Genomic DNA, 13932 nt, shown 5'->3' on the forward strand with positions numbered 1-13932 from the left:
TTCTCTGTGCATCACTTTTATTACTTAAATATCAAAATAGATATAAATAAATATAAAAATCTGTAATGCTTAAAATTGTTCATTACTATTGGTGATCCTTTAATGGGAAAGGTGGCATTTGTACTCAGCTCTTTCAGACACAACAGCACAATAAACAGTGAAACTACAGAGCAACCGTTTTCATACTTCTGATACTTGAATATGTTAGAACAAATGCATGCATCATGTCCCACGAAAACTGCCATTTTATCCACTGTTTTGAGGTTTGGTATTAGTTAATCATGGATATGCTGCAATGCATATCATTGTATGTGAAAGTCAAAAGGTGCAGAACAAACGACATCACTTTTGGCAATTAATAAATGTAATGCTGTATTATACATCACCAATATGAAAATCATTTTTCTCACAGTCTTCTGTGCTGAACAAAGAGAGGAACCTGTGGATTGTTTTGTACATTATTTTCTTCTAGTCCAATCAAAATGTACTCCAGGCCCTGGAGAAATGAAATAATGTTGCTAATAAAATAAGTGCAGGTATCATCTAATCAGATTTTAAATGATATGGAAAATACACTGTAATGGCATTGAAAGTATTATGTAAAGTATAATTTGTTTTTTAGCATAAATTTTTGAAAAAGGGTAATTTTTTATATTTTGCTCAGGAAAAAAATACATGATCATTCCACTTCTGGTAAAAAATGCAGTCATCTTATTCACTTCCTTCTAAGTACCATTTAGTTTTGTTATGAGCATTGTCAGTGAAAGAAGGGTGTTCAAAAAAAAGCTATGATTATCAAACAACCAAAGACAAATACATTCATGACTATAGAGCCTGCTGTAGTTATATATGTAGAATACATACAAGATAAAGAAATATATATACCCTTGTTTTTACTTCTTTGAGAAACCAATCTCAAAACAGACAACTGTAAAGTATACCCTACCTTCCAATGAGATGGCTTTTCGTTCATCAGATTGAATCGCAGATCCAGCCTTGTCAGGTCAGATAAGGCAAGAATTGTACTGTCTGGAATGTTCGCCACCAGGTTGTTTCTCATATGAAGGGTGGTCAGGGCTGACATTAAAAGCAAACATCCAGGAATGTTTCTAAATTTGTTGCTGTTTAGATTCAGGTAAGACAAATACTTTAAGTTACCCAACTGTTCTGGCAGTTCAGAAAGCAGATTTTCTTCTAGACACAACCATTGCAATCTATGAAGCTTTCCCAGTTCAGAGGGCACCTGAGAAATATTATTTTTTCTTAGGCTAAGCTTTCTTAAGTTGCAAAGTTCACCAATCTCTTTGGGAATTGAAACAAGCTGACACTCTACCACCCAAAGCTCACACAACGATGTCAGTTTGCCAATTTCTCCTGGAAGAATGCCCAAAGGATTACAGCTCACAGATAGGTTTCTGAAAAACATAAATATGCAAGTAAGTTCTTCAGAGAACTACAAACCAAGTATCTTGCAATCTGCAGCCAGCACAACTTATTTTACACTTGAAGCACACTCAAGACTTCTGTCTTTTTGTCTGCTGAGTACACTTAATACATGTTTCCTGATAGTGATAATGGATATCACATATCTGTATTATTAACAATACTAAAAAACTTTTTCACTAATACCAAAGCTAAAAGGAATCCATTTTAACTTAAGAACAAATGTGGGAGGTGAGCATGCTAGACTGGAGCATTAGGTAACTAGTTTTAGGCCAGCATGGGCCTGTGGATAGAAAACCAGAAATGGATATCTGATTATATTGTGGAAAGTAAAGACGGCGAAAGGAAAGGGTTGGACTCTGTCATGTACACCGTAGGCATGGAGCACCTAATATTTGCTGGCCCTAAGAGGGATTATTTATCCCAGGTTCAGATCTCATCTGGGGCATGCTGGTTTTTTTTTATCTGCATGTGGCATCTATTTACAGGGCTGGCTGCATCACTGAGGTATAGTTTAGTTGCTGGTTTACTATAAAACAGTTTTATTCCTATTCCCCTATAGGGGATGGGTTTTTACATGCCAAGCCTGCAACTAAAGCTATATCACAGCAAAGTCTGCACCATCCCTATGGCAATTAGGCTATAAAATTCATTACCTTTACTGGTTTATCAAATAACTGAGATTTAGAAATTACCTTATTCCAAATCTGGGACTTTCAAAAGCAAAGGTCGCAATTAAATTATCACATGCGTTGTACACCCGATCAAGCTGATATTTTTGCTAAACTACACAAAAGCAGCACACCTGATGTGACACAGGCATCCTATTTCCTTGGGCAGCATGGTCAGCTGATTGTTGTCTAGCATTAGCTCCTCCAGGAGTGGCAGTAAACTGAGTTCCGATGGCGCCATTAAGAGTTTATTGTCGTTGAGCAGCAGATGACGTACGTCTGTCAGTTTTGCTACATTGTTAGTCACTATTGTTAGGCCTCGATGACTCAGATTCACCACGTGTGATTTACATTTTGCGGCCTTTTCAATAAGCTGCTCCAACTCGAGCAAATCCATTAATCGCTGCAGTTAACTGTTCGTGCATGTATATAACTGGAGTCTGCAGTTTTGAGGCACAAATTTCGGTGACGATCAAAGCACGGAGATTGAGTAGATAACTCAGTTCTCGTCTCGTATAACAGTTCACATGTTAAATGCAGAAAAAAAGATGGCCTTTAACGTCTAGACACTATGAGTGCACTCTGTCTGCTACCAGGAGTAGTGTTTACTTCTGCCACCACTTTAAATTTCTTTACATACGTAGCCACCATTTTGGCGTCCAGAGATACGCGCATGCGCAATCTGTGTGAAACGATAACCCAAACTTAAAAAAAAAAAAAATGAATAGTCGTCATATAGCCACAGCACCTATGTAGAAAGTGAATTTGGATACTACTACATATTTGTGTCTGGGTGTTCACGTATCGCTGTTATGCTGTTGATTTTTTAAAAAAAAATAGCAACCTATCTTAATAAGTGCGTACTAGGAAGGAAATTTTTTTGATGAAATGCAGTACTGTTCGCGATGGATGTATTTTGTTTCCATGCGATAAACATGATTCCGCAGGAATAAAGATCACACATTCTTATCTAGATACATTATCTAATACTGCAATAATAGTGAGTACATTATCCAATACTGATAACAAACTACAGAAATATGATACTGAAGGCAATATTAATATTTCCCCGTGCATAACATTTAAATGTCATCCCGAGTGTAATATTTTCAAATGAGTTGGTTTTGTTAAAGGTTTTAAACATTGCTGTTCTGGGTTTGGAAAACGGTCAGTATCAATAATTAAACTTTTCCCTTTCAACATTGCAAAAGCAGGCTCATTGATTAGTTTTTCCTGCAAGTATTTGCAACTGATTGCATTCTGTCTAAATAATCCAGAGTATTAAATTTAAACTATTGCTGAATTATGTTTATGACCATCTCTTTCTGTGTGCACATTCTTCAAATAATATATATATATTTAAACAGCTGATGGTACAGTTAATGTTTCTTTCTTTCAGATTTCACCCACTAAAATTTATTAAAATTTGAATTTGCAGTTTGAGAACAGTTTCTTGATGTTTGCAATTACATTCATGTATCAGCAGTGTCTCACTCAGAATGGAGACTGGCTTGAAAATAGGCATTAACAAACAAATAATCTCAGTACATTGAATTACATTTTAACAAATGTATATTAATACACACTGCCTTTATAATTATTTGGGGACATCCTGTGTGTGTATATATGCTCAGAGTTCTTTGTAAAAGAATTGATTAAAAATTTACATTTTTATAGAGGATTTGTGGTAGTGCTATGCTCTGACAAGATGCCAAAAGTTCTTGACTCTGATTTGCCTTATAGCATACCAGTGGAGTATATGATGCTCCATTAAACAAAGAAAATAAGAGAGATGATTGCCACTATTTCAATTTTCATATTCAAAATTACAATGACAACATTTTCATTTTTCAAAGCTTTACAAACAGCGTATAACATGACAAAGAAAAAGTCCTAAGACAACTGTGACAGCCTAAACTAAATGCACTTCAGATATCAGGAGGCACAACACTGTGGTCTTCATCTGTTTCAATGCCAATCTCTTCCTGTATGATGTAATAATAATAAAAATAAAAAACAGGATTACATCATTTATATGTTGTAAAAAGTGAAACATTGTAAGCTGTAATGGCTATGACTCTTTGAGTATATCTTAAAGACTAAAAAAAAAAATAAAAAAAAAAAAAAAATAAAGATTTAAAATATTCAATGCAACAAAGTCATCCCTGATAAATTCAGTTTTATATATAGTTCTTTTTCTGCTACATTTACAGATTCTACAAATGCTGAAGCCCCTTTACAACTTTACTGACATCTTTTCAATGACCATTCTGTACTTCTCAACTGATTTCTTTCCAAAGTACCTGTATATTGCATACATTTTGCAATAAAGCATCAATGAACTGCAAAATTCAAACACCTACAAGTAGTTGTCTCTTTGTCTTTTGGTAACCTTCCAGAACTGCACCAACAATATCCATTGACTGAAAAAAGTAATATTGAATAACAGTTTCAATTTCAAGACTCAAAACATGAACAAAACTTAGAATACTACACAACAACCATTTTTTATAAATACCTTCTGAAATTTGGAGAGAAATAAGAATCAGAATACAATAAAGTTACAGTTACATAGTTTTTATTACAACAAGCAGATGCAAACTATAGTTTCTGAAAGCACCGTTTTAGACTATTTACTTACAATTCTCTTCCGTTTCCTCCACTCTTTAACATAATGGTTTCTTCTCTTCAAAACCTGTAAGAAACAGAGAGGACTTTGATAAAGATACTATATATTTAGTGCTCACATGAATGGAAACTATCATTTTCATATACAATGAGAATAAAAGTACAATGTTTAGTAATTATTTCCTGTAAGGACTATTTAGAGTGATCAAAGTAGAAAGATTTACAAAATCAAAAGATTTTACTTGAACTAGAGGAGTATTTAACTAAACTTGCTTAAAATTGAGTTGAGGCATAAAGAAAAGTATTTAAAACCAAAATGCCAGCATCTTTGGTGCATATATATATATAGATGAGCTAAAAGTCCTGTTTTTGCATTTAACTCTTATGCCAAACTATAATCAAAACAGATAACTCGGTCAAATGTGAAGCATGAAAAACGACCTTTTCTCTGTCCTCCTTGGACACTAGTACTCGTCCTTCTTTTAGCTGCTGGATTTTCGCTGTCAGCTGTTCAACCTGTATTAACACAGTAACAAATGTGATGTAAATAACACCCTGATGGCAACACAATATTTTTCCACCTTTTCGTGAATCTTTAACAAGACAACAAATCATGTTAAAGGCACAGGGACACAGTTTAAAAAGTACCCCAAATACTACATTTTATTATGCATTTGGAGGTACAATATATTTTAATTAATTTTTATTAAAATTTATCATACTTCCAAGCATAATCCTTGTATAATTGTAAAATGAAAACAATTTTGTAAAAAATGTGTGTCTAATATTGAGTGTCTTTGAAAATCTTGCATGCATGCACAGTGGTTGATAAAAGCATCAGGATAAAATCTCAGGCTAATTGAGTTAACACCGTTATAAGTTGGAACAAATCTGTTTATTTCAACATTAAGCATCTGAAGAAAAAACTATGACTTACATCTCTGATTGTTTTCTGCAGTTCTGCTTTAGCCTCTTCTGTAGAGAGCAGACTTTTGTAGTTTTGTAACTCTATACAAATTTTGGGTCAGAGGAATTATACTCACATACAATGTACTACACACTACACATTAATCTTAATTAAAGGGAAATAATATAAGGATGCAATATGGCACCAAGTAAAAAGAGATGAAGAAAAAATACTGCACATACAAAACTGCGTCATCTGCTTTGCGTGTACAAAGTGACGTTACAGACTATTGAGGCTTAGAAAGGAAAGAAAACCATCAGTGAAGTATTCTCTTGCCTCCTTCAAGTCTCTGTGTCTCAACCTGACTCTGCTGAAGTTGTCCTGTCAGCTGTGTAATCTGTTGGTCCATCGCTTTTATTTCATTTTCATTTAGAGCAGGAAGCTGACTCTGTCATTTGAAATGTAAAAATCCAATCACATAATAAATCTTCAATAAAAAGAGAAGAAAAGTAAACTGTTTACTGATACACAGTCATCATAATTTGGGAACACACTGGGTGCAGTCGAGAACAAATGATCATTAAAAAATTATGAAGAAAGCTTCAGGATCCAGTTTTTTGCATCCATGTTGCTAATGCCTATGAGCATATATTATTACAAACAAACAAAACACATCTAAAAAATATAGCCTTTCAGTCCTGTAGTCTATAAATATTAACACACCCTATTCAAAAGCAAAATTTTCAAATTTAAGTAATACATAATAGCACTCTGCAGGAGTGATGAAATACTCCAAAAAGCAAAAGGTTTACGCATACCTGGTCAGCAACATATACTTTTTGTTTGCCATATATCTTTTCCTTTATTTGTTTGGTTTCTGCAAGTGTTTCCAGTGCTCTGACAACAGCCTAGAAAAAAAATGTGATATTTTTACAAGCCTGTATTTTTATTTTAATTTTTTTTTTTTTTGTAAAATGAATTGTTTATGCATTTAATGACCATCATATATTTGGGGTTTTCTAAGTAAACAAAATAGGTTTGTATCTATAGAAGATAATAAAAATCTGAAGAAGTAAACAAACTGATATTTTTATACATATGTATACTGCTCATTAAGTGGGCAAAAACTGTACTAAACAGCTAGGACTAAAGAATAATCAACAAGATGGCAAAGACAGCAAGCTTTTCAATTGTTAAAAGGAAAGATAAGATTTGCTTTTATAAGCACTTACTGTTTTTCCCAGATCTTTTCCCATGTTCTGGAAAACATCCTGAGCACTGTATGGACGATTTTGTTGTATCAGGTATTCTAACACAGCTTTGCAAGCTGAAATATGTTGAGAAATTTTTTGAATAACGATGGTTGTCAGTATTATAATCAACACTCTTTCAATTAGTTTTGCTGCTAGGTGATTTTCTTGTTTAAAAAAATGTGTAGCACATTCTGATCAGTTATTAGTACTGTGCAGCCTCCATCTCAAAAGCAACAGCGCAGAACTGTCATGCACATTTTGACCGGCTTAATTTTCTCAGTAATTTACTTTTTACAACATAATTACCTCTTAGTTTCCCCTTCTTTGTACGGAAGAAAACTTAAAAAGATACTTGCTCTATCTATGAATCATAGTATTATCTTTAATTATCAAGTTATTAGGTACATTGTAGCACTATTAACTGCTGTTTAGTTTCTGGATATAAAACAAAGAGGTGAGAATACAAAGTATGATTGATTTGTTGTTCACACAAACTGAGACTGATTCAATACAAATGAAAATGACCTTCAAACTAAATAAAACTATACTTTACGAAACTAGATGGCTGCTTAAAAATAAAGTGTTATAGGTGTTTCATTGCTCATTATTTTTCATTCCTTGGAGTAATATAAAAGAAATCATGCATAATTTCAAGAAGTGATTGTTATGAGTTTCTGATCGAATTACATTTTGCTATATTCCAAGGATCATAATCTGATTTTCACTAGTACACAACTCAAAATATATTGCTGGGATGCCAGGTGATGTCGCGTTGACAATGAAAGCAGAAGCTCATCACATTATTAGCATGACAATGCAAAGAAATATCTGCTATGGCCAATACCTATGTAGCATCACTACACTGGCCTCACGATTGTCCTCATTGCTTACGAGCAAGGACGAAGAATCAAACATTTCGTCCGTGTTGCGAGTCCATAGATTTACAAATGAATGTAGCGACGGAAACCAAACAGAAACTTTGTATATGTTTATATTTCAGACACAAAACTGCACCTGTTGCTTCTTTTCCTTTGCTCATACTTTATTGAGATTGTTTGGTATTATATCCCGTTAAATATGGCGGGTAAACTTTCATGTGTTCTCGTAAGTGTTGTGCGTATAGAGACTTTTCATGACGTCACTGCTATGTGTGTATGTCGTCTGCTCGATGATTCAGTAAACAGGGGCGGGATAACTGCATGACCTGGCTTTACCCGTCAGAAAATTATATAGGTTGTCCCCTAGGGCGCAGAAATGATCTGTCCCTTTCTTAAGCGATGAATGGTGTTAGGGTAAAATATTATTCTAATAGTATAACCACAAACTTGTATTATACCCGTCCGTGGTATAACGTACATTTGCAGGGAAGCTCCAACCACTTGAACCACGGATGTGTAATACAAGTTCTTGCTTGAATGTTGACTTCACTTCGCGAGTTTCTCAGTATGATAGGAAAGTGCCAGCATCTGCAGACTTCCAAGTGCTGCATTTCAAGTTTCCAGCGTCCACGTCTAACTAGCCGGGTAGGGATCGAGTGGGCTGAGAGGGGGCGAGGGTAGCATGGGCTGGACCGGATCAAATGATTTCTATGATCATAATGACACACACACACACGCTGTACTTTATTTCAAAGATTACGTATAGTCTCATCTGAGAACTGATTGAGCACTCCCTATAAAACCAATTATATTTCCTGTTTTGAAAGGAAAATACAACTGAATCGTAAAGTACTGACATATGCACGTGTGTGTCGTATCAGTGACACTGGTGGTTGTGGCGCAATTGTCAAGGAACATAATTTCCGTATGTCGGTTTCTAATATTTTCTCCACTATCATTAGATGAATTTTTTTTTTAAGCACATTCTTATAGCTCCCTTTCATCCTTCTTCGGACGCTTCTTTAAATTCATCTTCAGATCATTTTCTCGATTTATTTAAAGGACGTATCAGCCTACCAACTATTTCAATGACTTTAATTGCTGATGGACCATGAGTTGTTGAGAGTTTTAGTAAAGCCAGTCCTGAGGTTGAAAACAGTGACCATAGCCATATTTTTCAAGTTCTGACACCTTATGAATTTCCGTTTCTGAAGTTTTTTTTAACACTGATGGAACGTTATTGCTGTATAATCTCTTTCTACCAGCCTCAGGGCAACCTTCCTGTATTAATACATTTATAAACCCCCACTTTGTTGTTTTGTTTTATTTGGTCATTGTGTTTACACCTGACTCGCTCATGACAGATCACGAGGTGCATGTCTTCTTAGCTATTCAGGCAATGCTCTTAACCCATTCGCAATGTGCAAAAGGGCATATTTTCTGAAATGAATGGACATAACAATAAGACCGAAACAGCTTGTGTATTTATTTATTACTCATAAATAAGAGAAAAATAGAGTAACACTTCGATATGTAAAGTTTCAGTGACTTTGCATTTAAGCAGCTTTTTGAAACACGAACGATGATATTGCATATATTTATTGTTGTAAGTTCAAAGCAAGACAGCAAGAACGAAAAGAAAGGCTAAGATACATCTTTCTTTCCCGACAAAGAAACGACCGTAGATGAGCTTTATTCTAAGACGTTGGAAGGCCTCGAGCATCATCTTATACAGCGGATGTCAGCAGATGACAAACCGGAAGACGACTCCATCGTTGTCAAAGGAGTAGCGGGGCACAACGGTCCTGGAGTGGAGCCGCCATATCTTGTCCTCCTCCATCTGGTCCATCAGGAGCTCAAGCCGCCCACTGTACTCGGGTACATGCTGCAGATATTCTGCCCTCATCACGATGCAGACCAGCCCACCTGCGGCCAAAAACACGAGCTGACCAGGAGGGCTGACTCGCATGCGCATATACATATACATACACACATCTTTTACACCCACGCACACTTATACTTACCCCCACACTCACCACAATCATACCGGCTTGCTCATATGCACACCCTTTAATGTTTCATGCACACTCACCTACCCATCACTAACCCATACTCAAACACTAACGCACCGGTCAGCCTCCTCAAATATGCAGACACCCCACACCCCACACCCACACCCCACACCCACACCCCACACTCACACCTGTCACTGAACCATCCAACCACACAAATAGTCTCTTGCTCGAACACGCGCGCGTGAATGTGTGTTTGTGTACGCGCGCATCTCTTTGTGTGCGTGCGTTTGCAAGGGTGTGGGCAAAAGAAAAGAGAAATGAAGAGATGAATGAGAGAGATGAGAAGGGAAGAAGATAAAGGGAGAGAGAGAGGGAGCCTGACAAACCTCCAATTGAAGACAAACCTGGTTTTACGATGCGTGCCAGTTCATACAAACCAGCTGTTGGAATATGCCCTCTCCCATCCCTCCGCTGGTGACACTGCAGTCGTAGGCATCTGTTCACAGAGAACCCACGCAAACAGAGCTGTGCTTCCACAACTAGAGTAACTTAATAACTAAAGTAACAATACTAAACCCCTTAAACGATGGTAGCAAACATACAAATGCCACACTTATCAGGACAAAAACAATATTGAAAGAAAAAAAACTATAATTGAATGTCCTTAAAGTAATGAGCAGTAGAAACAGATATATTACCTAAGTAGACTAAATTGAGGTATAGAGTATAGAAATAAGTCAACATAAGGGATTTTGCAACCAGTCCAATACGCCACCACTGCATGCCTCCTGGCTTGTATGCCTCCTGGACACCAAGAGCAAGAGTCCATATTTGGGGAAGTGCACCAGCAACAGTAAACATCAACCTCCTCCCACACCTACCCAAACCTTTTCTCGTTCTCGCCGCTTCCACCTGACACTCCTCTATATTCCCCCAGATCCCCTTCCCCCCACAGTGAGAAATGGTGGAAGCACATTCCCTTCCAACCACAGCAACGGGAAGGGAAGTGTGACTGTTTAATTACTGTCGTCTGTGCCAAGTTGAATTTTGATGTTTCCAACTGACATGTGACTTTTGTTGCGCTGTTTTCTCTGATCTTGATTTTTATTCAATGCCTGTGCCAGGTCGTTTCTGTGCATAGACGTAATCCGACTAACGGTCTCCGCATCATATTCTTCTCTTTGCCATCTTATTTGAAGCTTTTGACTCTGTGGGATTACTTGTGCCTACTTCATTGAAACTCTTAACATTTTCGTCGCTGCAGACCATGCGGGTTTCCATTTTGCGATTTGCGGGCCTGTGCTTTCTGGCTGCAAGAACTTGGACCTCTACGCCTCATCAATGTCGCTGAGGATAAGTGTGTTTTATCACGGATTCGAGGTTTTATGTCGTCCTGCGCCATGTGTACTCCGAGGCTGCTGTATCATTCGCTTCTTTAGTGCTTTGTACTCAGCTGTGTTGCTCTAAAACTTGAAATGCAGTAATTAAGAGGAATCTTTCTCCACTTCCCCTTGACTGGGGAGACCTGAAATGTTGTTCTGCGTAACGCCGCTGTTTTACTTGTTTTACTTACATATTGAGCTTGTCTATGGAGAGATTGTGCTGATGAGTCTGCTAATTTACATGGATATGCTGACCGATTACTCACGTCAAAGCGCATTTTGCTTGCTGCCAGCTTGCTGCCAGCAGAAAAGTGCGCTATTATTAAAAACTTAATCGTAAAGCTTATATATTTTCAAGAGTTTTACTTATTTTTGAAAAATTTCGAAAAAATGAGACTAAAACTAAAAAACAAATATGTTTGTGCTTACTGTCTTCTATAGGCAGCCGCTGGTCATTCAGGTAGCAACAGAAGTACCTGTCGTACACTTCTTTTTTTCGGGCTTGCTCAAGCATACCCGGGCTTGGGTCTAGTGCGTCGATCCTCACGAACGAGAGCTTCCGCAACTGTGTAATGTCAGAATAGCTACATCAGAACACAGCTGCACAACGGAGAACTATTTGAAAGTGATCACTAATTTTTATTATTATTATTTTTTTTTTTTTTTGCGGTGGGTTCCAAGAAGAGTTTTTTTTTCAGATTGGGACTGATTTTATACTTTGCACTATTTGTAGAACTAACGGCAATAAAAAATCAGGGGAAACGAGAAACGTGCACTTTGAAAACACCACCACCACCACCACCACCACAAACACCACCACCAAAAAACAAGGCTTTAACATTACTAGGTTAGTCCGAAATCCGTCTAAACCTATCCTTTGTCCCGTCCCAACTCTGGTGTACTATTTATTCCCATCCCAGAGCGGATCCTTAGGGATGCTAAACGTTACCTCTTCGCCCACGAAGCCGCTGCCAGCTGCCACATCGAGGATACGAGCATCGGACGCTGGCTAGGAGGGAAGAAGTCTGCCACAGCTTTCGCTGCTATTGCTGGTCCTCGGTACCTGGAGCTGTTTAAATCCTGCAAGGACAAGGGAGGCAGCTTGAGCAGTTCCTCGGATTTAATGCTATGTCTGTGCGCACGCGCGCGTGCGTGTGTGTGTGTGTGTGGAGAGAATGGTAGAGAGAGATGTGTTTTCGTGCGTTTGTACATCTGAAATCTTAAATGAGCACGGCATTTGTGCATGATTTTGCATGTTTTTATATGTTATGTAAGGATTGTATGATACAGCGTTTGTTTAGACTTGGGACACCATGACATTTCCTCAAAACCAGAAAAAAAGGGTCTAGGATCAGTCTTACATCTTGGATTAGAGTAAGGATTTTATTAGATATGTCCAATTTTAAATATCTAGCATCATCTACTTCGTTAATCTTAACCCTCTTTCGTGTTGTATGTCATGGCATCCTATAACAACCTAGCTGGCGTTATCAGTCCTCCCAAATAAAAGTCGGAAGAATGTAGAAAGGGACGATTCTTGTGAATGTTGGCATGCAGAGTGATATACTGGAGTGATATGTTCCTTCGCCTTACTTACAGGAGGGTAACAGATCTCCATCTCTTTTCATCTTTTTTGTCGATACGTGTTACCCTTTGTATCTCCTGTTTGATATGTGCTTTTGTAACGCTGCTTACTATCTTCAGGAATATTCTTGTATCCCTGTTGTATGTCTGTTGATGTGTCTTAAGCTATGTTTTGATCTGTGTTAGTAAGTGTGTTGTAACTGTGTGCATAAAGTGTTTTGTATTCCGATTATTTGTAAAGCGCATTGAGATAAATGTGTTATATAAATATTCATTATTATTATACGTTGTTGTTGATAAGTTGTATTTAAATGATAGTCAGACAAAAAGAAAATAGATTACAAAGACCTGCTCGTATCCACCGGCGGCCCATTGGTCATATATCTGAGTGGCTTCAGCGGGTGTTATACCCGGGCGATGCGCACTGAAGTTGTTGGCGTAGGCCATACTGGTATCGAGAGGCTGAGTCTCCATGTATTGTTTCGCTTTCTCCTCTGCCATCGGTGGTCCTTCGGCCTGCTGTCGCGAGCTCAACACCTTGAACACCCCAATAAATTTGTAATCGAGTGGTGGGGGGTCGTATGGTGACGACAACACACATCCAACACTCAACCAAAAAGGCAGAAACAGTCAGCAGGTGCAGAACTCTTTAATGCACAGGCTAGTACAATGGCTACGGCTGCCCCACATCGCCAGAAGGAGCTAAAAGTCCCCTACTGTCACATGTCTCTGCTCTCTCTGATCCGCCAACGTCTCCTTCCTCTCTCGTTTCGTCTCAGCTCTGCACTTATATACCTCTGGGAAGGGGTAAAAGTTGCGAGCTTTCGCGATCGTAACTTTTCTCAAATGCATCAGCACTTTTCTTGCATGCAGATCCCGCCAGTCATCCGCCGGCCCCGCCAAAACTAACAACAACGCCGGACTACCGGCCCTCTACATCTTTCTCTCCCTTTCCAATACTACAGACAGTGCGCTCTCTTTAAAAAAAAAAATTCAAAGTCTATCTATCCAATGGAAAAACAAGAGAAAAAAGCGAAAGATATGTACATATAAAGGGAATTAAAAAAAAAGAGGAAATAAAGAACAGAGCTGTTGCTATAGGCAGTGAGACAAATTGAGAAAAACTAGCAACCGCCGACTTGTATAAATGTAGAGATGATTGTCTGTCGAA

General features: G+C 37.7%; 3 protein-coding genes across 7 annotated transcripts; all 3 read right to left on the minus strand.

Moving 5' to 3' along the window:
* Positions 1-74: 74 nt before the first annotated feature.
* Positions 75-2802, minus strand: LOC112564299 (leucine-rich repeat protein soc-2 homolog). 2 transcript variants are annotated; one of them, XM_025239010.1, is made up of 4 exons: positions 2249-2802; positions 1348-1415; positions 947-1077; positions 75-496 (listed from the first exon to the last, which is right to left on the minus strand). In XM_025239010.1, the coding sequence occupies exons 1-4, from the start codon at positions 2509-2511 to the stop codon at positions 407-409; spliced, it is 552 nt and encodes a 183-aa protein (XP_025094795.1). In that variant the 5' UTR covers positions 2512-2802; the 3' UTR covers positions 75-406. The 2 variants fall into 2 exon arrangements, with proteins under 2 accessions (XP_025094795.1, XP_025094794.1); XM_025239009.1 differs by having other exon boundaries at positions 947-1415; positions 2249-2794.
* Positions 2803-2946: 144 nt separating this feature from the next.
* Positions 2947-8035, minus strand: LOC112564300 (homologous-pairing protein 2 homolog). 4 transcript variants are annotated; one of them, XM_025239012.1, is made up of 9 exons: positions 7917-8035; positions 6882-6976; positions 6468-6557; positions 5986-6097; positions 5680-5717; positions 5184-5258; positions 4756-4809; positions 4478-4537; positions 2947-4099 (listed from the first exon to the last, which is right to left on the minus strand). In XM_025239012.1, the coding sequence occupies exons 1-9, from the start codon at positions 7939-7941 to the stop codon at positions 4043-4045; spliced, it is 606 nt and encodes a 201-aa protein (XP_025094797.1). In that variant the 5' UTR covers positions 7942-8035; the 3' UTR covers positions 2947-4042. The 4 variants fall into 4 exon arrangements, with proteins under 4 accessions (XP_025094797.1, XP_025094796.1, XP_025094798.1 ...); XM_025239011.1 differs by having other exon boundaries at positions 5680-5750; positions 7917-8034; XM_025239013.1 differs by lacking the exon at positions 7917-8035 and adding an exon at positions 7747-7881 and having other exon boundaries at positions 5680-5750.
* A 1218-nt stretch (positions 8036-9253) lies between these two features.
* LOC112563942 (methyltransferase-like protein 27) lies at positions 9254-13262 on the minus strand. The gene is given in 7 exon segments (XM_025238415.1): positions 9254-9706; positions 10200-10253; positions 10256-10291; positions 11607-11742; positions 12127-12179; positions 12182-12257; positions 13110-13262. Coding segments are annotated over 7 exon segments (693 nt in total). The 3' UTR covers positions 9254-9521.
* Between the last annotated feature and the right edge of the window lie 670 nt (positions 13263-13932).

The sequence above is a fragment of the Pomacea canaliculata genome, linkage group LG5 (genome assembly GCF_003073045.1).
Source record: "Pomacea canaliculata isolate SZHN2017 linkage group LG5, ASM307304v1, whole genome shotgun sequence".
Taxonomy (NCBI): Eukaryota; Metazoa; Mollusca; class Gastropoda; order Architaenioglossa; family Ampullariidae; genus Pomacea; species Pomacea canaliculata.

Bases quoted from the DNA above. Each gene is read 5' to 3' on its own strand.
- LOC112564299 (XM_025239009.1), bottom strand. From the start codon at position 2,511: ATGGATTTGCTCGAGTTGGAGCAGCTTATTGAAAAGGCCGCAAAATGT. The intron at 1,416-2,248 runs GTGTGCTGCTTT...TATGTTTTTCAG, and splicing joins GGATGCCTGTGTCACATCAG to AAACCTATCTGTGAGCTGTA. The intron at 497-946 runs GTAGGGTATACT...TCATTTCTCCAG, and splicing joins AAAAGCCATCTCATTGGAAG to GGCCTGGAGTACATTTTGAT.
- LOC112564300 (XM_025239011.1), bottom strand. From the start codon at position 7,941: ATGAGCAAAGGAAAAGAAGCAACAG. The intron at 4,810-5,183 runs GTCGTTTTTCAT...TGTTTCTTACAG, and splicing joins CCAAGGAGGACAGAGAAAAG to GTTTTGAAGAGAAGAAACCA. The intron at 4,538-4,755 runs GTAAGTAAATAG...TACTTTTTTCAG, and splicing joins GGAGGAAACGGAAGAGAATT to TCAATGGATATTGTTGGTGC.